The sequence below is a fragment of the Sceloporus undulatus genome, chromosome 6 (genome assembly GCF_019175285.1).
Source record: "Sceloporus undulatus isolate JIND9_A2432 ecotype Alabama chromosome 6, SceUnd_v1.1, whole genome shotgun sequence".
In the NCBI taxonomy this organism is placed as follows: Eukaryota; Metazoa; Chordata; class Lepidosauria; order Squamata; family Phrynosomatidae; genus Sceloporus; species Sceloporus undulatus.
In genome coordinates this window covers 73101317-73127104 of record NC_056527.1, presented here as the reverse complement: position 1 = coordinate 73127104, position 25788 = coordinate 73101317, and the positions used below count along the sequence as shown (strand labels likewise).

Here is a 25788-nt window from a genome sequence, read left to right as displayed (position 1 = left end):
TGAAAGCGGTGTGTTCCTAAATTGGATTTTCATCCCTGGAACAACAAAGGCAGATGGACTACAATCCTACAATAAAGTGTTGCCAGGGGGGAGAAGTGGGACTTCAACACATCTTGAAACTCACAAGTTGGGAAAGGCTCCTCTTCCAAAATATTTATTTGCATTTTTTCACTAATCCGTCTCTCTCTTCTTTTTTCTGTCCTTTCTTGTCCTCACCAATATGTACATTGTTTGCTTATCCTTCAAAGGCTTTGTTTGTAAAAAGTTAATAAGGAGTTTTTAAAAAAATATTATTTATTAATACTTCATATAAAAATATTGTTCTTGATTTTTGTCATATATCCATTTTCTTCCCTTCCTTCTCTCTAACCCAACATTTATTTCTTCGTATTGTTGTTATGATTTACAGTATCTGTTAATACTTATTCATCTTTCAATATATGTGTCCTCCTTCCTCTCACGTTTCAGCTACATCTATCTTCTTTAGAACAAAAATGACTATGGCCTGTTACAGACTGCCAAAATAAAGCTGCTTCGGGTCTCTTTGGAGGTATGCTATTTAAATGATGCATGGGTCCTAAGAGTCCGGAGGTCGCGCCAAAACCACACTCCATTCCTAAGCACTGGAGTGCAGCTTCCGGATTCTTAGGACCCATGCATCATTTAAACAGCATACCTCCAAAGAGACCCAAAGCAGCTTTATTTTATCAGAAATCCATCTCTTGTGCATTTTAAAGGGATACAGGCAAATGCCATAGTCCATTTTTGCTCCAAAGGAGATGTTTGAGGGAAAGTGTTGCCTCCCTTTTAGGGTGTCACCAGGCGCAGTCTGCGCTCCCTTACTGCCACCACCGCCTAGGACTTCTTCCTTTCCTAAATCCAGACACACAAATGGGTCCTAGAAAAGATTAAACCTGAAATCTCACTGTAAGCTGAGGCTATTAGGCCACATCTTGAGAAGGAAGAGAGCGCAAGGGCCATCCAGTCCAACCCCTTGCATGGCTCACTGGAAAAAGCAATGATGCTAGGAAAGGTGGAGGGAAGTAGAAAGATAGGAAGGCTGCAAGCTAGATGGATGGACTCTGTTAAGAGATCATGGATATGAATTTACAGGGACTAAGCAAAGCAGTGGAGGACAGGGAGTCTTGGAGATGTTTTATCCATGGTGTTGCCATGAGTCTGGGTAGACTCTAAGGCAGTTAGCAACTACAGCAGTTGTCTTTCTGCACTCATGTGCTGCATCAACAATCCGGTTTGAGACTGCTTTATGTGTCCTAGCTCAGTGCTAAGGAATTCTAGGAAGTGTAGTTTTGTGGGACATCCAGTCAGAGAGCTCTGGCACCACAATAAACGACACTTCCTAGAATGCCACAGCGTTGAGCCAGGGCAGACTAAGTGGTGTCAAGCCGGATTACTTCTGCAGTGTGGATTCAGCTCTTCTAAACTATGCTCCAAAACACACTGAAGGAATAATCCATTTTGAGACCACTTTAACTCCCCTGGTTCAGTCTAGGGAATCCTGGGAATTGTAGTTTATTGTGGCATGACCAGAGACACAAGTTCCCAGGATTCCCTGACAGCACTGAGCCAGGGCAGTTAAAGAGGTCCCAAACTTGATTACTTCTTCAGTGTGTTCTGGAGCCAAGTCCTAAGGACATGGTTCTTCTGGTTCCCCACCGACTGGGCTTCAAGGGGTTAAATCTGTTCCTCACACTTCCTCTCAAACCCTGTGGTAGGTAACCTTCTCCAGATGACACTGGGGCTGCCTCACGTTAAGCACTGAAGGGGGAGGAGGAAGAGAAGCCCCTTCCTTTGTCCAGGTTCCCTTTATTCTCCTCAGAGGGAGGAGGCGTGACGCAGAGGGGGCAGGCTCCGCCCACATCTCTATTCTCAGAGGGAGGAGGTGGGGCAGAGGGGGCCGGCTCCGCCCACAACTCTATTCTCCTCAGAGGGAGGAGGCGGGGCAGAGGGGACTTGCCCCGCCCACATCTCTTTATTCTCCTCAGAGGAAGGAGGAGAAGGCGTGACGTAGAGGGGACTGGCCACGCCCATATCTCTTTATTCTCTTCAGAGGAAGGAGGAGGAGGCGTGACGCAAAGGGGATGGCCCCGCCCACATCTCTTTTCTCCTCAGAGGGGGAGGAGGGGCGTGACGTAGAGGGGGCTGGCCCCGCCCATATCCCCACATCCTTTCAAGGGTAGGCGGGACCAGCGAGGCCTGACGGCCAATAGGGAGGCGCAAGAGCTGGCTGCTGAATAGCGGGGACCGAACCATGGCGACGCTCGCTCTCCCTCCGCAGCGGGGGACCCATCGTGAGGCCCTTTTGGCGCTCCTGCTTCTCCTGCCGCTGCTTCTGCTCCCGGGCGTCGCTGGTGAGCGTCGCCCATTATCCCTCCCTTTGGAAGTTAAAGGTTCGGAGGGGCGGGGGGGGGGGCTCTTGGTCGCAGCGGGGCGCGCTCCCGAGGCGTCGGCGGCGCGCCTGAGGAGAGGCCAGAGCGCGCGCCTTTTCTGGCTGAAGGCTATGGAATTCTGGGAGTTGGAGTTTGTTGTGGGCTCAGAGCGTCTACATTGACTTATTCTGACATTTTGACTGGCTTAATTGCTCAGAGTAGCATAAACATGGAACTAATGAAGCCTCTTAAAGACCACAAGTATTTTATTAATGCCAACTAATACTTGTTTCCTTACAGGTGCCTCATGTTGTTACCTTGCAAAGGGTAACTTAATGTGTCGAGATGTTTGTGAACAGGTGAGTGGTTCTGAACAACACCAGGTTTAAAATTTGAACTTGCATGCGCATGATGCGTACAGCCACATTGACATTATATTTATGGCATGAGCACTAAACTTATTAAATAAATAAATACAAACTTTAACGCAATTTCAGTGTGAATAAAATGCCTTCCCTTTGAATGAATTTGGCTGTTAACGCTACATTATTTGTAATAATTAATTTTAATTAATTATAAATTAATTTGTTTTATTTATATACCACTAGTCCAAAGATCATAGCGGTGAACAACAAGTAAGCTAATTAGCAAGTAAGCTAATTTGCCCCCAACAGTCTGGGTACTCATTTTAGCGACCTCCTCGGAAGGATGCAAGCCTGAGTCGAGCTTGGGCCCTTTTGCTGGTCTTGAACTCGCAACCTTGTGGCTTTGAGTGAATGGCTGCAGTACAGGCATTTAAGCACTGCGCCACCAGGGCTCCTTTCCTTGATCTCTGAATGACATCCTGCATCTCATTATAATAGAAGACATTTACTGTATAGCTAGGCTGATGAGCAGACACTTTGGCCTGTTACAGACTGCCAAAATAAAGCTGCTTCGGATCTCTTTGGAGGTATGCTATTTAAAAGATGCATGGGTCCTAAGAGTCCGGAGGTCGTGCCAAAGCCACTCTCCATTCCTAAGCACTGGAGTGCAGCTTTGGTGCAGCTTCCGGATTCTTAGGGTGCATGCATCATTTAAACAGCATACCTTTAAAGAGACCCCAAGCAGCTTTATTTTGGCAGTCTGTAACAGGCCATAGTTGTCTAGTTCAGAGATTCCTTATCAAGAAATCATCCTTGATACCTACATTTTTGGAAAACATGAATGATTTGTCTCTCACATCCTCATTCCTATATCAGTTTTAGATTTCACAAATGCAAATGGGCAAATTGTCTAGCTTGGAACTGTCTTGATAATTTAGAGGACACAATCCAAAGAAAACCAGCACAAGCACTGCTACTTTTGGGTGAGACAGCAACATGGTCAGCTCTTTTTAATATCAACTAAGAACAGACTAACAAGTAACAGAGGGAATGCAAAACATTTTCTGATAGTAAGCAGTTTGACAGTGGGCAATAATGGAATCTCCTTCAACAGAGGATTTTAAACATATGCCAACAATATGTGAGCAACAGTTTTCTGGGAGCGGCAGGGTGTAGCACAAAAAGATTACTTGTAGAGTCCCTTCCAACAGTGCAGCTCTATGATTCTACAAAAGAGGTACTTTGAAAAGCCAAAGGACGATTGACTGAATGCACAGACATTGGTCTTGAACAGCAGCATCTCCCGTTACCTAAAAGTTTCTTGGGTTTGTCATCAGTTTCAAGAACAGCTGGGGATGTGGAATCTCTGAACTAAAAACCAAACTGAAGGGTTCTGACAAATCCTGGAACAAGAAAGCCAGTAAAGGTTTCTAAAAGGGTAACATTACCCCACTAAGAGTTATGTAAAAGTAAAATATAAAATCATAAAATGATATATAAACACTAAAGGCCAGACACATTTCAACCCTTGGTGCTTAGGACTGGAGTGTGGCTTTGGCGCGAACTCCGGACTCTTAGGACCCATGCATCATTTAAATAGCATACCTCCAAAGAGACCTGAAGCAGGTTTATTTTGGCAGTCTGTAACAGGCCATAGTCTTCCTCAGTGGCCTGCAACTACTTAAAATATAATATATCTGCTCATCTGCTCCCACAATGTGTCTGCGCTCTTTCCTAGTCTCATTATTCTCCAAGCTTGGAGCAGAACAGTTCTCCTGGATGCTCTGCCTGCTGCCTTAGAGCAGGGGTGGTAACTTTTGGGTATTAGAGAGCTATATTGCTCCCCGCCAGGAAATCTTGGGGGGTTGCACCATCAAACTTAAATGCTGCAGTTTCTCTCTTTGAGCCATTTTAAGCCTAGGAATGATCTTTTTTTCCTATGAGGAAATGACCTGAAAGTCAACTTCTGGGTCACTTTCTCTTTAAAAAAGAAAGGTCTCTTTTGGACCTAAAATAAGCAAGGGAGCCAAAATATGCAGAAATAGGTACCAATAAAAGGTAGTTGTGTTGTTGTTTTTGTTTTAATTCTTCCTCCGGTGTTCAGTTGAGCCTTCAAGAAAGATTGAAGTGAAGTACAGTTGGCCCTCCACATTCTGGGGCTTAGGGGTGCAAGACCCCCCCATGAATGTGGAAAAACCTCAAATAACCCATCCCCAGGAAGCCAACTAATGGGAGTGTGCACTTTCCTCCAGTCCCTTTAATTGGTTCTCCGCCCCTTTCCTGGGCAGATGGGTACCTGCTTTCCCTAGACAGCCGTCTACCTGGGAAAGGGACTGGAATAATGCATCCTCTCCAAGCCTCTTTCCCAGGCGAATTGGTGCTTAGGGAAGGCAGTGATCTGACTGGGAAAGGGGTGGGGTTGGCCATGCACCCTTCCTGGCTTCTCCCTCCTGGGCTTTTTCCCTCTCCAGAGGAAAAGCCTGGGATGGAGGTGGAGTGCTTGTGCATGTGGCCTTGAACTCGCAAATAATCAAAACCACAAATGTGAAAGCCATGAATGTGGAGGGCTGACTGTAGTTGCCAGAAGGCACACTACTTACTCTCTCTCTCTGTGGGCACTCACGTGTGTATGAAAGAGAAATCTCATAGAGTAGTGTCACAATTTACATTTCTTTTTTAAAAACTGAAGCCCTAGGCACATTTTGGCAATCTTGTAATGTGTGCGAGATTTTATTTTTGTGTGTGGAGTAGCCAGTCAATTCCTGTTCTACATTATTTTTCCACTTCGCATTTTAATTTCTATCCTACCTCTCTTTTTGTTAATTTGTTTAACCTGGGCTCCCGACATCATGACAGTGATAATGGAGCATGTGTGCGGCATTGCTCAGGAACCTCAGGTTTTTTCCTGTTTTTCAGTCTGATTTGCAGTAACCGTCTGGATGTAAATTGCTTTAGTTTGCTTTTTCTTTGTAGAGGGTTGCAGCTCAAAAGGGGGTTTTGTGGCATTGCTTGGATCATGTAACTTCAGATATTGTCACTGCTAGTTCCAACTGCCATTGGTTTTGCTTTTTGCAACCCTCTAGCTCTGCCTACTGATGTAATTTCCACCTGTAGTTATCTCTCTTAACCTTAGCCCACTCAGCCTCAATGACTGATACAATGCTATTTAATATGCTTTGAGTTGTGTTCTGTAGTACATGATAGTGTAAGTTTGTCAAGATTTCTGTGCACATGGTTTTTTTTAGTTCCGAGGAATAAAGGTGTAGAATAATCTAGGTTGCTTACTTGGATTTTTAAAATGTTTTAATATTTCTTTTAAAATATTTTGACAGATTTTGGCCTCCAAGAGTGATTCTCATTTGAAACACCTTCTACAGCGTGCACCTGAATATTGTCCAGAATCAATGGTAAGTGTATCTGTGTTTGGTAAAACATGAGACTAAAGTTTGATTCCCAAACTTCGGACCTCCAGGTGTTCTGGATTTCCAACTCCCACAAGCATCAGCCAACTTGGCCAACAGTCAGGAATTCTGAGAACTGAAATCAAAAACATCTGGAAGACCAATGTTCGGGAACCACTGGTCTAAAGCAACAACAACAACAAAAGATTTGAGCAACAAATTTCAAAAGTAAAATATTTGTTTGTTTTCACTGTTTCCTTATAAAACTTATGTATCAGTGGAATATTTTATACTATAGACATACATAGTATATAGTAATTACAGTGGACTGTGATTTGTGATAAAATAGATTTGCAGAGTCTTTGTAACTGTGTCATTTTCTAAAACAATTGTTTATTCTTTGTATGTGATAACCAACTGCATTCTTCAAGCATTTCAATTTAGACCAGAGACATACAGTTGAGAGAGAAAACTGCTATAATGCTTTAAATGACAGTCCCAGAATAGGTTTTGGGTTTATTATTATAGGTTGTTCCCCACTTCTCAGTATATGGTTTCATTTTGCTTCTTTCCATCTTGTTTTCTAGACTTTTCAACACCTCTTATCTTTTTAAGACCTCATGGCTATTTTATATTTTGTGGTCCCACAAACTCTGCCAAGTGCCTAGATACTTGTTCTGTTCCCTTTTTCAATATTATTCAAGACATGGAGGGCATGAAGGAGAGTCATAAACAAGAAGCTGGGACATCCAGGCACAGCAAACAGTTGTGGCATAGAGGATTAAGGAGAAAAGAACTGCAGAGCCCCACTAACTCTTTAAGGCTAGAAAGGAGAGTGGAAACTTTTCTGGTTGACTCTTCTACTAGATGACAAGGAAGGTGATTAACAAGTATACATTTCTTGAATGACTTAATTTTCTAAATTTGTCATCTAGTAGCTGTTACAAGAACTGGATTAACTTTGACAAGTCTTACTTCACTGATTTGCTTATTATTATTATTATTATTATTATTATTATTATTATTATTATTTACTGTATTTAATACCCCGTTCTTCAGCCACAAAGGCTCTCAGAGCGGCTTACAAATAGTTAATTAGACATTTCCCTGCCTCAGGCTTACAATCTAAAAAACAAGAAGGAAATGGCAGTGGAGGAGAATATGTCCAGCAGTTCATCTCTTCCTCTAAGGTCTGGACCAATTAAAAAACCTTGTTGTCATTCCCAGCTTAATTCATTCCCATCTTATAGTGATCCCAAGGTGAACTTGCCACAGAGTTTTCTTGGCATGTTTCTTCATAGGGGGTTTGCCATCCTCTGAGGCTGAGAGAATGTGACTTCCCCAAGGTGACCATGGTTGATACAGGATTCGAACCCTTGTCTGCAAATCATAGTCCATTGAGCAGACCACTACAACATCCATCATCCTATCTATTCATAAAAACATAAATAGCATTAATGGTCCAAAACACACTGCAGAAATAATCCAGTTTGAGACTGCTTTAACTGCCCTGGCCCAGTGCTAGGGAATCTTGGGAATTGTAGTTTATTGTGACATCAGCGTTCTGACAGAAAAGGCTAAATGTCTCACAAGACTACAGTTCCCAGAGTTCCCTGGGACTGAGCCAGGGCAGTTAAAGTGATCTCAAACTGGATTATATCTGCAATGTGTTTTGGACCCAAATGAATATAAAATGAACAGTCATAACAAAATTAATAGCACCATACAAAGCTGTGAGTTGAAGGTCATTAAAGGGAGAATTAAATATGTCTTCTTTGAGAAAGAGTTTTAGACAACCAAAGTCGCCACTGTGATTGCCCTCTCACGATTAGCTGCCTGATATCCTTTTCATTGTTGGCAGGAGACAAAAGTATTTCCTGATGATCTTACTGTCTGGGTAGTTTTCTATGAGAGAAGCCTTAAACTATCTGAAAAGTTGTTGTTGTTATATTCATTTGTATCCTGCCTTCCCCACAAACCTGGGGCTCAGAATTGCTTACAATTTAAAAGAACAGCATAATTAAAATACACAAAATAGAGGCAAAATAGAATTAAATTATTACAATATTAAAACAGATTACTTGTTAAAAGACTAAAATACTGTTTAAAAAGATAAAAGTGTTTAAAACAGTACACTTTAAAACAATAACAACACACAAGCTCATTCTTTAAAACCATTCTGTTTTAAAAGCCTGTCCGAATAAAAAGGTTTTAGCCTGCTGATGGTCTCCGCAGGAAGTGAATTCCAAAGTCTAGGGACAGCTATGGAAAAGGCCCTCTCTTTTGTGTCCACAAACCGTGCTTGTGATGGTGGTGTAATGACGAGAAGGGCCTCTCCTAAGGATCTCACAGTGCAGGCTGGTTCATACTAGAAATGTGATGGCCCAGGAAAAAACCCAGAAAAATCAGGAAAAGTCCAAGTTTTTGTTTTTCCCCAAAAAAATTTAAAAAAGGAAGAAAATCAATTATGGAATGTTTTATTTTAGCATGATGAATAAAATCTTAAAGACAAGGTATTCATATATTCTCTAAATCATTTCTAAAAGCTATGTACACTATCAAATTATTCTAATTTCTCTGCACCGAATGAGGAGGACAAGCAAAGTCCTAGGTTACAAACTGAAGTCTCCAATGGAAGAACAAGATACGTTTCTTCCTTCAAGGGGCACTGAAAGAATCTGGTCTGTGTTTGGAAATACTTGGCTAAATCAAGAAATAAACTGACATGTGAAATGGTAAAGAAGCTTGTTTCAGTCTAGATAAACCTTTGATTTTTTGACGTTCATGATAACTGTGATGATGACAAATATAATGAAGAAGAAACAGAGACTGAAACTGATACTGATCACCAGGGCTGCATCCTCACTGCAGAACTAAGCAATCCAGTTTAACACCACTTTAACTGCTACTCAGTACTATGGAATTTTGGGAATTGTAGTTTTATAAGACATTAGGAATTCTCTGTCAGAGTTCTCATGCCACAACAAACTATAATTCCCAGAATTCCCTATCATTGAGCCATGCCCTCAAAGTGTCAGATTTGAATATTTCTGCAATGCAGATACAGCCCAGAGCTTGGAAAATGAGTTTAATTAAATTTCATGCCTGTTCATTAAATCTTAGTCTCTCCTCCCTCCCACACACTTTCCCTTCCCTCAGTTTTATGGGAATACGTGCTTTATGTCTATATAATACTGTGGAGAAGAAATATAAGTATTTTTCTGTGTTACTAATGTTGATGGTTTCTTCTGTTTTTAATTTTTTTTCTTGCTCCACATAAACTAGCAAAATGAAAGAGGTTCCATACAGTTCAGGACTTTTACTCAATTTGTTATGAATATAAATAAATAAAAGTAAATTCTATTTGTAATAATTATTTGCATACACATTATTTTAATATACCAATTGTGATAATTTTATTCCAAATAAAATTGTACATAGTCATATCTTATCCTAAAATAACAGGAGTGACTTTCAGTCTGTAAAAAGTGCTCATGTTGCATTTTTTTAAAAAAAATTTCCATTGTGTTTCTGGACCCCTCTCCCCCAATGGCTTTAAAATTACAGGAAATTTTACATCTCTAGTTCATACAGAGAGCTGCAGTTTCTCAGATAGCCTGGACCTGAGCCCACATAAGGGTTTATAGGTCATAACCAGCACTTGAATTGTGCCTGGAAACAAACTGGAAGCCAGTGGAGTTGTTTCAACAGGAGCATTGTGTGGTCTCTGTAACTTGCTCCTGTGAACAATCTGGCTGCAGCTCTTTGGACCAGGTGCAGTTCCTGAACACTTTTCAAAGACAGCCCCAAGTACAGCTCATCACAGTAGTCCAAACAGGATGTAACTAAGGCATTTACCACCATTCCCATATCTGGCATCTTAAGGAACAGGCACAGTTGGCACACAAGCTTTAGATATCCAAAGGCAGTCCTGGTCACTGCAGAAACCTGGGTCTCCAGGTTCAAAGCTGAGTCCAAGAGTACCCCCAAACTGTGGACTGCGTCTTCAGGGGGAGTGTAACCTTATTTTTTTAAAAAATTAATCTTTATTAAGATTTTCATTAATTTGTATAAAAAACATATATACATAATACAATAAACAAAGAAACAAAGACACTATACAAATAACATATTACACATAACTAAATACATACAAAACAGATCGTGACTTTCAACAAAGGGACTGGGTCAGTTGTGTATCTTTGCCCCGTTTTTTGTCCATTAATACTAAGTACAGAAAAAACAACATAATCTTCCTATCTTGCATTACTCCATCAACTTGATTAGCATTTCTATTATATGCTATATTTTCTTTACTTATGTATTTGTTTTGTTATCAGCAGTTATATGGGAGTGTAACCTTATTTAACACAGGCTGAATCCCTATTTCCTGATCTGCCTTCTTACTGACCAGAAGCACTTTTGTCTTGTCTGGATTAAGTTTCAGTTTGTTTGCCCTCATCAAGACAGACACTGGTTTAGGACCAGGACAGCCTCCTTGAAGTGGAAAGAAGTAATAGAGTTAGCTGTCATTCACATATTGATGGCACCACACCCCAAAACTCCTGACAACCATTACCAGCGGTTTCATGTACAATGCGCCCCTGCATCCACCAAGGTGACCAAAGCTGTCACTGTTCCATAGCCAGGTCTAAAACCAGATTGAAATGGATCTAGATAATCTATTTCATCTAGAAACCCCTGGAGCTGGGAAACCACCACATATTCCAATGCCTTGCCCAAATATGGTAGATTGGACACTGGCTGATAATTATGCATTATAATGGGATTTAGAGATGGCTTTTTCAAAAAGGCTTCACAGCTGCCTCCTTTAGGCAGGTTGGAACTGCCTTGTTGTAGGGAGGCATTGATTACCCCCTTCATTCACTCAGCCAGTCCCCCACTGGCCTGTTTAATAATCCATTTTTGATCTAAGACATATGTTGTGGCTTTCACATCTCCAGGGATCCTGTGTACATCAGCAGGCTGCACAAATTGAAAAGTATTCAATAACACTGGACAGACAGGTGCCAAGGTTGCATTCACTGGTGCTGTATCAACAACAGCATCCAAATCAAAGCAGATCTGAGTGACTTTATCTGCAAAATGCCATGCAAATTCTCTGTAGTGGGATGTCAAGTGGTCAACATTTTCTACTTGAGGATGTGTTTCCAACAGATCCCTGACCACCCAGAACAGCTCTGCTGGATGGTTGTCTGTAGATACAATGCTGGCAGCAAAAAATAAAAAATAAAAATAAAAAAATAAAATTATTTGCTGCCCACACTGCTGTAGGCCTTCAGATAGGCTCTTGCCCGCATTCAGTCAGATTCACTTCAAGTCTTCTGCCAACGTTGCTTTAATCTCCATCTCATTTGCTTCATCACTGCCAACTCCCTGGAGAACCAGGGGGTTGGTTTGGCTCTACTCTGTAAGAGGGGATGCTCAGGAGAGATTGTGTCCACTGCCCTGGCTACTTTCCCATTCCAAAGTTCTGTCAGAGCTTCAACAGGATTGCTTGCTGAAGTGACAGGAAACTACCCAGGAGCCATCGGGAATCTGTCCAGATCCATCAGCTTCCTGTTGAGGACCATCCTAATCTGTCCCCCACCCCTGCAGGGGCTCCAAGTCCCAGTGAGTCTAAACTTGACCAGATAATGTTCTGTCCTTGACAATGGAACCAAGACCATCATTCCACCCAGTGCAGAAAACAAGGTCCAGAATGTGCCCAGCAGCATGATTAGGGCCAGATATCACTTGAGACAGACCCATGGTTGTCATGGAATCCATGGAATCCTGAGCCACTCCTGAAAGAGCAGTTTCAGCATAGATTTTAAAGACTTCCAGCACTACTAGATGAGGAAATTCCAATGTCAACCCCGAGACATTACTCTGTAATCAAAATTATTCTGCATCAATATACATTGTTGTTGTTGTTGTTGTTGTTATTGTTGTTATTGTGTGCCTTTAAGTTGTTTCTGACTTATGGCAGCTCTAAGGCAACCCTGTCATGGATTTTTCTTGGCAAGGTTTGTACAGAAGGGATTTGCCATCTACTTCCTCTGGGGCTGACAAGTCACAGTATGTGACTTGCCCAAGATCATCTAGTGGTTTTCTATCCAGAACTAAATGCCGGTATGACTTAGTACACTTTTCCAAAGGTCTACTGATGGCTGATTATCTATGCTAAACTTCCACATGCACATATTTATTTTGTTATAATCTTTTAAAAATGTTTGTCTTGTCACATGGTATCTTAGTAGTTATATAATTACTTTTTCAGGGAGAGGTTTGGGGCTGTATAAATTCTTCATTGCCAGGTAAGAGATATTTCTATACTTCAGGTTACATAGGACTAAGTGCTAATGTGGCTTGTTTAAAATATGTATAAATAATATACAGTGGGACCTTGGTATCTGCAGACTTGCCATCTGCATATTTCAGCACCCGCAGCCAGCAAGGTTACGTTATCCGCCATTAGGGATAACATTAGGGACAGAAGCCCTCTCTCCCTCTCTCCCTTCTCTTCCAAGGTTTCTGCCCTGGGCTTGGCTTTGGGGGCAGTTTGGAGGTGGAGGCTGGAAAGAGCCGGTGCCAGTACCGGGGCTTGGGTTTCGGAGCCTAGTAATTTTTTCCTGGGTGTTGGGCTGGGGGGTGGGGCTCCAAGACGCAGCCCCAATACTGGCTCTCTCTGTCCAATGGGACTCCAGCTTCTGCCTCTGAGCCACCCCCAAAGTCAAGCCTGGGGCAGAAGCCTTGGAGGGAGAGGGCAGGGGGAGAGAGGGAGGGAGGAAGGAAGGAATAGATGAAGGAAGGAAGATGGAGTAGTCCAGTTGTCCCTAATAGTGGCGTGCCATGTGGCCGCTCTGCATTAGGGACAACGGGACTTGAACATCCGTGGATTTTGGTAATCATGGGGAAGGGTCCGGGATGTATCCCCCAAAGATACTGAGGGCCGACTGTACATGAGTCTAATATGCACTCTAGAAATAATGCAGTTTGACACCTTTTTAACTGCCATGGCTCAGTGCTATGGAATTCTGGGATTTGTAATTTTGTAAGATATTTGCCATCATTGTCAGAGAGCTTTGGTACCACAACAAACTACAAAACCCAAGATACCATAGCATTAGAGATGACTTAAAACCCCCGTTTCTCACAGTGTCCCGGCAAAGCTCTGCATTGCCTCTGAGAGAGGCATTCCCTTTGACTCCCCCTCCCCACAAGCTCTGAGACCTGTCTGTCAATTTTGTTGGGGAAACTGAGTTTTAAGCCATCTCTATTTTATACCCTTTTCCTCCCACTACCTGGGCACATCCCTGCATTGCCTATGAGGGAGGCTTTTCCCTCAACCCTTTGCAAGTTCTGAGACTTCTCTGTTGATTTTATTACACACAATGCTGTTGCTGCTCCTCTCCTCCAGCTCGAGTCAGGAGGAATGGGGGGCAGTGCCCTTTGCTGCAACCCTGTACACACAAGCCCCAGCCTCGCCACCACACTCTGACATTCACTTCCTTCTCTTCCTCTCTCCTCCCATGTAGTCTGACACTGAAGGGGATGCTGAAAAGTGTTCCAAGCACCTCCTCTCTTTGGAGGGTGAACTAATCAAAGCCTGAGGTTGGCACTGCCCCTTGAGAAACTTTTTTAAAAAAACAACAAAACAAAACAAAAAAAGAAACTGTTACATCCCCTGGCATGCCCCCACTGTTTGAGAACCTAGCTATTATACTATTGTCAGCTGTGGTGGTCCAGGTAGAGATTTCCATGTGGGTTGTGAAGACACAGGTTTAATAATAATAATAATAATAATTTGTTTTATTTATATACCGCTATTCCAAAGATCATAGCGGTGAACAGCAAGTAAGCTAATTAGCAAGTAAGCTAATTTGCCCCCAACAGTCTGGGTACTCATTTTAGCGACCTCGGAAGGATGCAAGCCTGAGTTGAGCTTGGGCCCTTTTGCTGGTCTTGAACTTGCAACCTTGTGGTTTCAAGTGAATGGCTGCAGTACAGGCATTTACCCACTGTGCCACCAGGGCTCCTTTGCTGTTTGGTGGGACGTCTAGACTCAGCTTTGAACCTGGAGGCCCAGATCTCTGCAGTAATTAGGAGTGCTTTTGCACATTTAAAACTTGTGCACCAACTGCACCCATTCCTTCAGATGCCGAATCTGGCTTCAGTCATACATGCGTTAGTTACATCCCGTTTGGACTACTGTAATGTGCTATACTTGGGGCTCCCTTTGAAGAGTGTTCGGAGATTGCAGCAGTTCCAAAGAGCTGCAGCCAGAATGTTAACAGGGGCAGGTTACAAAGACTACCCAACATCCCTGTTGAAACAGCTCCACTGGCTGCCAGTTTGTTTCTGGGCACAATTCAAAGAGCTGGTTATGACCTGTAAAGCCCTATATGGCCCAGGACCAGACTATCAGACAAATTGTATCTCTGTGTGTGAACTGGTGCGGGCTCTGAGATCCTCAGGAGATGCCCTTCTCTCAGTCTCACCACCATCACAAGCACAGGTGGTAGGGACAAGATAGAGGGCCTTTTCCATGGCTGCCCCTAGACTCTGGAGCTCACTTCCCAGGGAGACCAGAATGGCCCTCTCCTTGTTGTCATTCTGCAGGCAGGTTAAAACCTTCTTATGCAGTCAGGTTTTTAAAAAAGAAAGTTTTAAATAATGAGTTGGGGCACTGTATTGTTTTAAAGTTTTTAAAACATTTTTGTCCTTTTAAACTATATTTTATTCTTTTAATGAGTACAGTAATCTGTTTTAATATCATAATAATTTAATTCTGTTTTAAAGTATCAGTTGTTTTTAATTGTACTGTTCTTTTAATATTTTGAGGTGCTCTGGGTCCCATCCCAGTTTTGGGAAAATAATGTGATACAAATAAATATTTAATAATAATTGTCCAAGCAATACACCTTACAATCTTGCCAAGAAACCCCTTTCAGCTGTCATCAGAGCTCATTCCACCAGATCAGTTTCAACATCTAGCTTTCCTTAGTGTTACTTTCCTGCCTGAGGTTTGCAGACCTGGGTCCCAGCCCTTGAGGTTCATCAGACACTACCATTTGGACTCTAGGATTATAGAAGACGTATCCTTTGATCACAATTTGGAGCCGGCCCTCCAAATTCACAGATTCTTTATCCATGGATTCAACCATCCACAGCTTGAAAATATCCAAAAAGATATAAATTCCAAAAAGCAAACCTTGATTTTAGTATTTTATATAAGCCTTTTTATTTAATGGGTAATGGGAATAGACAGATTTTGGTAGTAACAAGGGATCCTGGAACCAAATCCAGCAGATAACAAGGACCCACTTTATTATGGTCTTTATGATGTGACCTGATCAGTGGTAAGTTTTTCATTTACTTATATGTGTGAGACACAGAAACAGTGATGAAAAACAACAGGTTCTTCAAGTGGTCATCTGTTCTCTCACTCAGACCACCCTACCTCCCCTCTCTTTCAGGTCCCAGTACATTTGTACATCCAGGGAGGAGAGTAGCCTGGTGGAATGTATGGTGCAGGGGAGGGGGTGGGTGGGTTTCACACCATGGCTTCTCAGTTCTGGAATTTTCCAAAGGGGTTTCTGCACAGGTGTGGAAACCCATTTGTGTGTGAGCAGAGATGCCCACTCGAAGAACCACAGTTACAGGTAAGCAATTTGTTCTTTTGCTAATACAGTAATCTAGCCATTCAGACGTTTTTGCTGGGAATAGGTTTAGCTACTTTACATGTCTGCACTGACATGCAAAAAGAGTTGAATAGTTCTAAACAGATGGGGCATTGTGGAAAAGATTAAATTTGGGGGTGCGTATCAGAGCAGGATGTTGTTAGTTCAAAGTCTCTTTGCATTGCAATGTAACAAATGCCATAAGTTGTCACATAGCATGTTTTGATGTCATTTTTAAAACCCTTGTTGATTCTGTATGGGATTTTGATCTTCTTCCAAGAACAACAATCTTAGACTTTTCAGAGTTGATATTTAGTTATTCCAGTGAAATCAAAGAGGCTTGTTTCAAAGTAAATATGTTTACTTTAAATCTGGAATTTGATCCTAATCTTGTAAACTATAAAATATGTCCCACTGAATTTCATGGGTTTTATTTCAGCATTAGCAGTATTAGGCACTATATTTCCATGATGGTGAATTGCATGCCCCTGTGAGGCAAGAGGGTATGTTGCTGGTAGCACTGCTACTGATAGTGTCTCCCACATCAGGCAGACTTAGTTAAAGATTTTCTATACCAGTAAGGTATAGCTCAATTATTAATCAGAATGGAGGTTGTATTAAAAAAAAACCAGAGGACGATTGAGGGTGTATCTACACTGTAGAAATAATGAAGTTTGACACAAATGCAAAAGTCTATCTTATGGCATTGTGGGATTTGTAGTTTTACAAAGTCTTTATCCTTTGTCAGAGTGCTGGTGCCTCACAAAGTTACAGATCCCAGGATCCTGTAGGATGGGGCAATTTCAGTTAAAGTGATATCAAACTGCACTAATTCTGCAGTGTAGATGCCCCTAGGACTTGGCAGGGAAACTGTAAAGGAACTAGACAAGATGTTCAAGTGTAAAGATATATAATTGAATACCAAAGTCAGGATTGTCCATGCCATTGTATTTCCAATTTGTGTGTATTTGTATGTACAGCTGGGAAAGCTGGACAACGAAGAAAGCTGGGTTGGGAGAAAATCAACTCATTTGAAATGTGTTGTTAAAGGAAAGTTATGTTAATATCAAAGACAGCCAAAAAGGCAAGTAAATGGTTCCAACTGCAAATCAAGTCTGAATTCATTCTAGAAGCTAAGATGACTAAACTGAGACTATTTGTACATAGCATGAGGAGACATCACTCATTAGAAAAACCAATGATTGGAAGGAATTAGGAAACTAGGAAGATTCCATTGCAGGTGGCTAGATTCAAGGAAGTTATGGTCTTAAGTTTGCAAGACCTGTGCAGGGCTGTTGACTTGGAGACTTGGAGGTCTCTCAATCCGTAAAGTTGACTTTTTAAAAAAAGTCTTAAAAAGGTGAAGCTTGGGGTAAAACATTTGAAAGTATCTTTTAAAAAAAAAAAATGATATATGAATGAAATTCCCTGGTCCAGGGATGCTTGCTTCTATGTTATCTCTTGGCTATTGAATACAGTAATAGTTATACTGTGTCTATTTTGTAACTTTTCTTTCAAGGTGTTTTGAAGAAATCTGATGGCTGGGTTGGGTTAGGTTGCTGTGAGTTAGCTATTCTTTTTGAATGTCGACAGGCATGTAAACAGGTAAGTTTTTTAAATGCACTGATATGAGTAAAATAGATGTTTGCTGAACGATATAGCTTATGTTGTTGTTGTAAACTGCCACCCTAGTTCACCCCAACTACAGTGGTGCCTCGGGTTACGAAATTAATTCGTAACGCGGCCGCTTTCGTAACCCGAAAAGCCTTCGTAAGCCGAATTGCCATAGGCGCTAATGGGGAAAAGCCGCGATTCCGTGCGAAAAAGCCGAAAAAAGCACCAAAAGTTTTTTCGTAACCCGAAAAAACATTCGTAACCCGAAACAATAATTCCCTATGGGATTTTTTCGTATCCCGAAAATTTCGTAACCTGGGTATTTCGTATCCCGAGGTACCACTGTAATGGCAACCCTGTGATGAGAGATATTTCTAAGATCTCTTATCCTCCACTGCTCTGCTTAGGTCCTACAGATTCAGTCCTGTGTCCTCCTGATTGAGTCTTTCTATCTGGTGTGCAGTCTTCCTCTCTTTCTGCTACCTTCTACCTTTCCTAGCATTATTGTCTTTTTTAATAAGTTGTTCCTCTCATGATGTGGCCAAAGTACAACAGCCAAAGAAGTAAGAGAACAGATGATACAGAGATACAATATCTATCTGCTTCTGTCTATCCTTTGGTGTCACTTATTATTTCTTTACTTTGAACACTCCTATTGCAGCATTTCTTTGTGTTGTATCTATACCTGTTGCCACATAATCATCTTAATCATGGAAGCTGACCCACTAATTTTCAATTAACCCTATCAAATCTCTGTATCAGTCAATCTTGTTTGTTTCTAGTTCTCTGTGCATTTGTGTATAAACTCTGAAAGACTTGAATATTCTGCTCCAGTGTTCCTTCTAGTGTTTTATTGTGAGTTTGCTAGGCACCTCCTCAGTGCCCCCAGTTTCTGTTGTAATGCTCATTCCTGTCTTTGTTGGTTACCTTTGTACTTACCTTTGGCCTGTTGCCTCCATAATATTTGGCCATTCATAGGATCACACATAATCTACTATCTATACTGCATCAGCATACAGTTAAGAGCTCAAAAGTTTCTAAGTTATTTTGTCATCTACTTCTGTAGTCTTATTTAATTTAGACTGTATAACATGCTTCCAATGTAATTTTATTGTAATGATAAACTGTTGTTAATGCAGTTATTAACAACAATGTAAATTGAATGAAGGTAAACTGTTAATGTAATGCAACTCCATTTTCTTGCCTAAATTAAATATGAAAATCTTTTAATAATTTTTAAACCTATAATTGTGTTCCAGTATTGAGAACAACCAAGTTATTTACGTGAATTGCTGTAAAAGAATGAAAATGTTAGTGAATTTTCTAAATTAGCATAATACAGTTTCTTATTAAATGATTCTATTTTTAAGTAGTCTACAATATATATTGCTAATGAAATGAATATAATTTCAGGCATCTTCAAAAAATGGTATTTTGAAAATTTGCAGAAAAGAATATGAGGTAAGTATTTTACAGATCCCTCCACTCCCCATTGCTTCAGCATTTTGTGTGTTAGTAGACCCTAATGTCTGATAACAGTTTCTAACACTGAAATGCTTATGGAGTCAAAACAAATCAATAATATCTCATCCATATCTCCCTCAGTTTGGCTGGGATATAATATTTGCTCCCAGAAAACTGTGGTTTGCAGATGGGGAGCCAACAATATAAACATGTGTTTTCTCCATCTTCTTTTTATGGAATTATCCCTTCTCTTGTAGTAGTCACATTACATGTACACTTGTGCAAACCATAATTGATACAAATCATATTTCCTTTCTGAAACATTGACTGTAGCCATAGTTGGGGTTTGCAGTCCATGGTTACAAAGGGATGTGGTTTATATAAGCTGTGGTTTGTGTTAATACCTGTAATGTGAGTCCATGGGGTTCACATGAAACTTCTATATGTTAAAAAATGTTAAAAAATGTACTTGGATGGGGACTCATCAGCTCTGCCTTTACTGCAGTTAAAACATTTTCCAGCTGTTCTTGCACCTGGATGGTATGAGAAGGGCTCCCCATCTACAGTGATGTACGTGCATAGAGATGTACTCAAGGAGGCATTCTGGCCCAAGCATCCTTTCTAAAATGGAAGTGCTTTACACACATTCTTCAGTGAATGTGGAGAGATCTTTCTTGTGGTGAGCAATTTTGCAGGTGCTAGGCAAACATTTCTGTTATGGGTGAAAGGGGGTGGAGCTGGCCCACATGGCCCTGCCCCTCTCCAGCATTCTTTCAATGCATAGAGAGACCTGTTTAAACCATGATATGATTACTGCTATGCAGAGGGATTTATCTGGGGAGAGGAGGATATAGATAGTAAAAAGAGCCCTCCTAGATCACACCAAAACTGAATTTGATCCAGCATTCTATTTCTAAAAGTTACTGGAGGGAAGGTGGTAATGCAGTGTTCAGAAATTTGGTTCCATATATACTAAATTTGCTGGGAACATTAAGGTCTCTGTGTCAAACTGACACATAATAAGTTTAAATCTTACACTATAGGCAACATTCAGAAAACAAATGTATGAAGTAGGGGTTCTGTCTATTGGCAGGTTATTTCTGAAAATACTTTTTTTTCTATTCAGGAGAAAGCTAGCCATTTTCTGAAGTAATTGTATTGTCAGTCAACATGCTTAATTAATAGAAGAAATTGTTGTAAGAAAATAGTCTTATTTTTTAATAGCTGTTATTTGCTTAGATATTTTGTTGAAATTAAAAAGCATTCACGTTAAATGTATGGAAGTGGAAATGTTGCAATTAATTTTTTAAATTATTTATGCCAGAGTTTGATAGAGTTACATTTAGTTGTGTACTATAAACCACAATGGTATTTTTAGGTATCTGTCTCCTTCTCTTCAAACTAGAAATCTCTTGCTGTCTTATGTTATCTCTCCTGTCTGCCAGAAGAATACTGATTTTAGATTCAGTCAGATATTAGACAATTTGCCATGATATAATTGTGTAAAAAAATAAAAATAAAGTAAAAATCTTTACAAAGAGCATGTTCACACATCACACTTTTTTGAAGTTTTTGAAAATCCTCATCCTGCCCAAGTAGAAGGAGGGAGCAGAGAAGCACATGTGTCCAAGGCTTATTGTTGCTACTGCCTGCTCATGCACAGTGTACTATTTATTTATTTGTATCCACTTTTTCTCCTGTATGGTACCAAGAATTTTCTTCCATATTGGGACCACTGCTAAACCAGAGTTGAGGAACCTGTGGACCTCCAATTATTATAGGACTCCAGCGTTAACCAGTTAGTATTGCCAGTGGTCTATAACACTTGAAGGAGCACATGTTCCCTTCCACTGTGCTAAACCATAATTACCTGTGACATGTGAGAAGGCAGTATTTATAATCTAGGTCAGCAGTAAGCAACAATTTCATGTACAGCTCTCTGCAGTTACTGTAGGATATTTCTGGCTCTTTTAGGCAGCATTGTAGAAAAATGATGTTCAACAGAATAGATAGACTTTGGGGCAAAACAGACTAGATAGACCTTGGGACAAAACAGACTGGCAGTAAGTGCCAGGTTGGTGGCGGCTTCTGAGCACGGCGTTTAGACGTCACATGCACTGATGCTTTCCCCGTGCTGCAGGGAAGTTGCATGGCTGACTGCACATGTGGTAGCTTCAGACTTTTTGGCGGTGTGGTGTTTACATGCACTGTGCTGCAGAAATGCCAAAAAGTGCCCTTTTTCCATCCCAAAAAGGAACGGCATTATGCTACTCTTTTTTTGGACTGGAAATACGCCGGATGGGGGCTGTGGCGTGCGATTGCTACGTCCCCAATCCACCGTTCAAAGGGGTGGCGTGATGCCACCCCTTTAGGGCCATCTGTTTCTGCCCCTTGACACTGAATATGGTTAACACCACCCCAAAGCTACTATAGCCACATAAGGATTCCCAACTCTTTGTGGATTAGGCTTCCTTGCAAACAAAAGTCATCATGTTGATCTTTCTTTATGTTTTTATTATTTATATTAGTGGTTTCCTTATTCTCAATAAAATGTAGCATGTGGAGTTTAAGATTAAAGGGGTGCCAGTCAGTTCTTCAGCTTTACCTCAATTTTTCATTTGTTTCAAGAATAATCAGTTAACGTTATTTGACCATTCAGCATGCCCACTCCTCAATGGGCTGTATTCTCCTATATAGTAATAGCAATAGCAAGTACATTTCTATACCGCTTATCAGTGAGCTACCGCTCACTAGGCGGTTTACAATGTGTAAGCCAATTGCCCCCAAGAAGCTGGGTCCTCATTTTAGTGACCTACGAAAGGATGGAAGACTGAGTGGACCTTGGCGCCCTCACCTAGGATCGAACTTACAGTGCTGTGGCTACAGTACCAGCATTTAACCACAGCACACTAAGGCTCCTTAAGTTTCTTGTATTTTTATGAATCTTGAGGTTTTCTGAAGCCCCAGACATCTCTGTTGTGCATGTTGTTAGTCTATTTTGCCTACATAAGTACTACGAGTTGGAAAAGTGAGATAAGTGTTAGTATACTACTTAGCTCTCTTTCTCATTTCAAATATACATTTGAACATTTCCCCCCCATAATCTGTAGTTTCTGAAATTCGCATAGAGCATTTCCACACAGAGGGTTCTTGCACTAGTCAATAAAATGCACTGTGCATCTATTCTTTTTCTCCTTAACAGATTTTTTGTAGTAAGAAAATTATGGATGTATTGGTTGACAAAGGAAGGGGGTTAGAAACACAGAATCTCATCTGAAGTTTCTTTAAAATTCACTCATAGAAGCAGGTCAAATGGAACCACCTATAATTTGAGTTCTCCTGAACTGTAACCCTCTATATTAAGTAACTTTATCTCTTCTAATACTGTTTTATACTTCACTGCCCATATCTGTAACCTTTCCTCTGTTATGCTGTGTGTTTCCTTCTCTTTTCTGGATTTCTGCATTGCTGTAGGAAGTTGACCAATATTTGTTGGAGAACGAAAAGGACAGGTAAGAAAAATGGGAGTGAAATAGTGAGCATTTATCATAACAGAGTAGTTTCTTTTCCTAATTCTCTTTCTTTACTCTGTTTTTGTTGAAATTATTGTGTCATATTTTATTCATATAAGTAAGCACAATTTGTTCAAGACTGATAAAGAATATAAGATTACTACCCAACATTTTTGACACATTAGTTATAAACAAATACATGTTCTAGTGTTTCTAACATCCACTTATCTTTGTTTATGGGCAAATCATTGGGGTTTTGATAAACTTTGTAGTAAAACCTTTATAGTGTACAGCAGCTCAGTCTAGCCTGTTGGGGGAGGGAGTTAATATGATGCATATCTTGCCTAAAAAGGTACCACTTTTCCATATTGTCAACTGATGTATTATAAGAATTTCAAAAATTTAAAGGACAGGATTGAGATAGTAGGCCCCAGAGCATTTGTAAAAAATTAAATGTGTTGGGCAGCTAAGCCTAGCACATTTTGAAGTGTATCCATCTGCACTGAAAAAAGAAAAGGGGGACCTTGTTAGTTGTAGGGACCATCTTGGAGGGCTAGGGAAGTGAGAGAGCTATGAAGGTATTCCTTATTCTGCTTGTGTGTTTGCCTGCTTTTTGTTGCATGTGTGTGCATGTGTACATATGTGTGTTAGCTGTAGTGTTTCATCTTGTGTCTACAGTGGAGCCTTTCCATCTGTGAGGGTTCAGTTCTGCCCCTCTTCTTGGCAGATGGGAAAAAAACGTGGATGGTTGTGTCCCATATTATTCAGTAGGCAGTGACATTAGGGCACCCACCACCACTATTGAATAATATGAGGTGTGAGAAGCTATGGATGCTCCAATCTATGGATTGTTAGTCAGTCAGTGCAGCAGGCCCACTGTATGTGTTTCACTGAGTTTTACCAGTTTGCCTTTTGTGAAAGGAATTTTTTTTTGTTCCGTGGATGTATTTCTGAGAGGAACACAATTACATTATTTAAGATTTGGCATTAAAACCCCATGTCAGACTGGTACAGTGGATCCTTGTTATACGCTGGGGTTTGGTTCCAAGATCCCCCGTGTATAACAAAATCTGTGTATGCTCAAGTCCCATTAAGTATAATGACATAGCAAAATGGTGTCCCTAATAAAAAATGGAACATCAAGGTAAATTTATACTTTTTTGGAACATTTTCAAACCGTGTATGCTTGAATCCGTGTATAAAAAATCCGTGTATAAGAAGGGCCGACTGTACTTGGTTTCTCTTGTTTGATATAGATGCTGGAACTGAAAGCAAAGGATTCAAGAGAGTGGTTTTGGAGCTCAGGTTCTGTTGAGGATTAGGTTGTTAAAAAAATTACTTTTTTAAGTCTCAACAGTTTGCTTTCTAAGGCGGGTTACAGACGGGCAAAAGGGGGTGTATTCATGACGTCATGAAGGTAGAGCCTTCAGATGGCCCTTACCTGAATGCCGTCATGAACACGCCCCCCCGCACGCCCCAAGCGGGAAGAAGCGGCATTAAAAAGGTGCTGCTTTTTTCCGCTTCTTTTTGATTTGCAGCGTACCTGCGCATCTCCGTATGTAAGCTGCTGCACCGATACGTCAGAATTGCTACGCCGCAAATATAAGTTGCCGGTTTAAAAGCTCCGTGTCAGCTGCGTCGCATAATGGGTCGGGGTCCGGGACATGCGTGGTTTGCAGTCAGGCTTTAATTGCAACGTCCGCTGCCATGCAGCTGTGGAAGCTGTGGCACAGCTGCGGCGCATTTTAAGTCTCATAACCCTAACCCTAGAGCCACTTGTGCGCATGCGTTGCTAGAATCGCAGGAAGTTGTAAGTTTTGCTGGCGGATGTTTTGGTTGTAGAAAGTGATAAGGGAAAGTTTGGAATTTAAAGTGACCCCCTACACACATTCCTGCACCATTTTCACCTGGGAACGGGCACAGTTCGGCTGCTCCTGGCACAGCTGTGTGGCGGCTCCCCTTTGCCACCAGGCAGGATGGCTCAGCCATCCACCAGCACTCCGAAAAAAGGCAGGGGGACGTCTTGGTCTCATACTGAGACGGCTGACCTCATAGCTATATGGTCCCAGCCAAACATTTTGCAGAAACTGGAGCGGTCCTACCTGAATGCTGACACATATCGAGAAGTGGAAGAAACTATGAGAGCTGCTGCACCGGTACACCAGAATTGCTACGCCGCTAATTTAAGTTGCCCATTTAAAAGCTCCGTGTCTGCTGCGTCGCATAATGAGTTGGGGTCTTGGAACATGCACAGTTTGCAGTCAGGCTTTAATTGCAGCGTCAGCTGCCATGCAGGTGTGGAAGCTGCGGCACAGCTGCAGCGCATTTTAAGACTCGTAACCCTAACCCTAACCCTAGAGCAACATGTACGCATGTGCTGCTTGGAAAGTTTGGACTTTAAAGTGAACCCCTACACACATTCCTGTGCCATTTTCACCTAACAATAAAAAACGCTAAAACTGTAAATATTTACATATGTACAAGGGAGGTGATTGGGGATGGCAGGGGGACAGCGGTGGCAGCGGAGACAGCTGTGGCTGCGCATTGCAGATTCAGCAGGAGCGCGGGGACCAAAGGAGAGGAGGCATCCATGATGCTGGTGACATTGGCAACGTGCAAGCGGACAAGGATGCCAACACCAGCTGATCACCAGCTGGCAGGAGACCACCTTTGTTCTTGGGCAGAGCGAGGGGAAAAGTTTTAAAGGGGCTTGGGCACTTTAAATGTGCCCATAGGCTTTCTGCCGCCGCTGCTGAGCGCTGCAGCTGCGCAGCTGCGCATCCGCCAGCCGGCAAAGGAAAAAAAGCCGCGGTTTGGGCCGCCCGTGCGGAAGCTGCCTCTCTTTTTGCGGCGTCCTCCGAGGCGGCGGTATGGAAGCTACGGGTCCGAAACGGACCCAGGTGAGGCGTCTTCATTGCCCCCCGTGTGGAAGCCCCAACACCTGAAGCACGCCCCCGGGGCAGGCCGTCTGGAGGCTCCGTATTCAGCTGAATACACCTCCAAGACGTCCTCCCCTGCCCGTCTGTAACCCGCCTAAGAATTGCATGTTTTGTGATTAAGAGCACCTCACTGATAGCAAACTTATAAATGGGCAATCCTCTCTTCCCAGAATCATCCAAATCATCTTGAAATATAGACATTTCATTTCTATATAGGATTGTGTCAATAAAAATAACAGATTACTAAATTCAATTGAGTTTAATCACTGATAGTTGATTAGGTAAATGTTGTCCTTTCACACTGATGCTTTCAGATGTACTCACCTCAGAAGACACCTTTTTAGATCATGCTGCGCTCAAGCTTATGAAAATAAAATTTCTAATGTCTCCCTATATTCTCTATAAAATAATAAATCC

At 41.5% G+C, this 25788-nt stretch overlaps 1 protein-coding gene across 2 annotated transcripts in view; it reads left to right on the top strand.

The window, feature by feature from the left end:
* Window positions 1-2210: 2210 nt before the first annotated feature.
* RECK (reversion inducing cysteine rich protein with kazal motifs) overlaps window positions 2211-25788 on the top strand; it is a 65671-nt gene continuing 42093 nt past the window's right edge. The window contains exons 1-6 of one of the 2 annotated variants that reach the window (XM_042474552.1): window positions 2211-2372; window positions 2691-2749; window positions 6088-6162; window positions 12440-12476; window positions 17362-17447; window positions 18870-18917. In XM_042474552.1, coding sequence (XP_042330486.1) covers window positions 2273-2372; window positions 2691-2749; window positions 6088-6162; window positions 12440-12476; window positions 17362-17447; window positions 18870-18917 — 405 coding nt within the window. In that variant the 5' untranslated portion in view covers window positions 2211-2272. Of the gene's footprint in view, window positions 2373-2690; window positions 2750-6087; window positions 6163-12439; window positions 12477-15727; window positions 15825-17361; window positions 17448-18869; window positions 18918-25788 lie in introns of those variants that run through there. The other variant, XM_042474551.1, reaches the window with a different exon arrangement.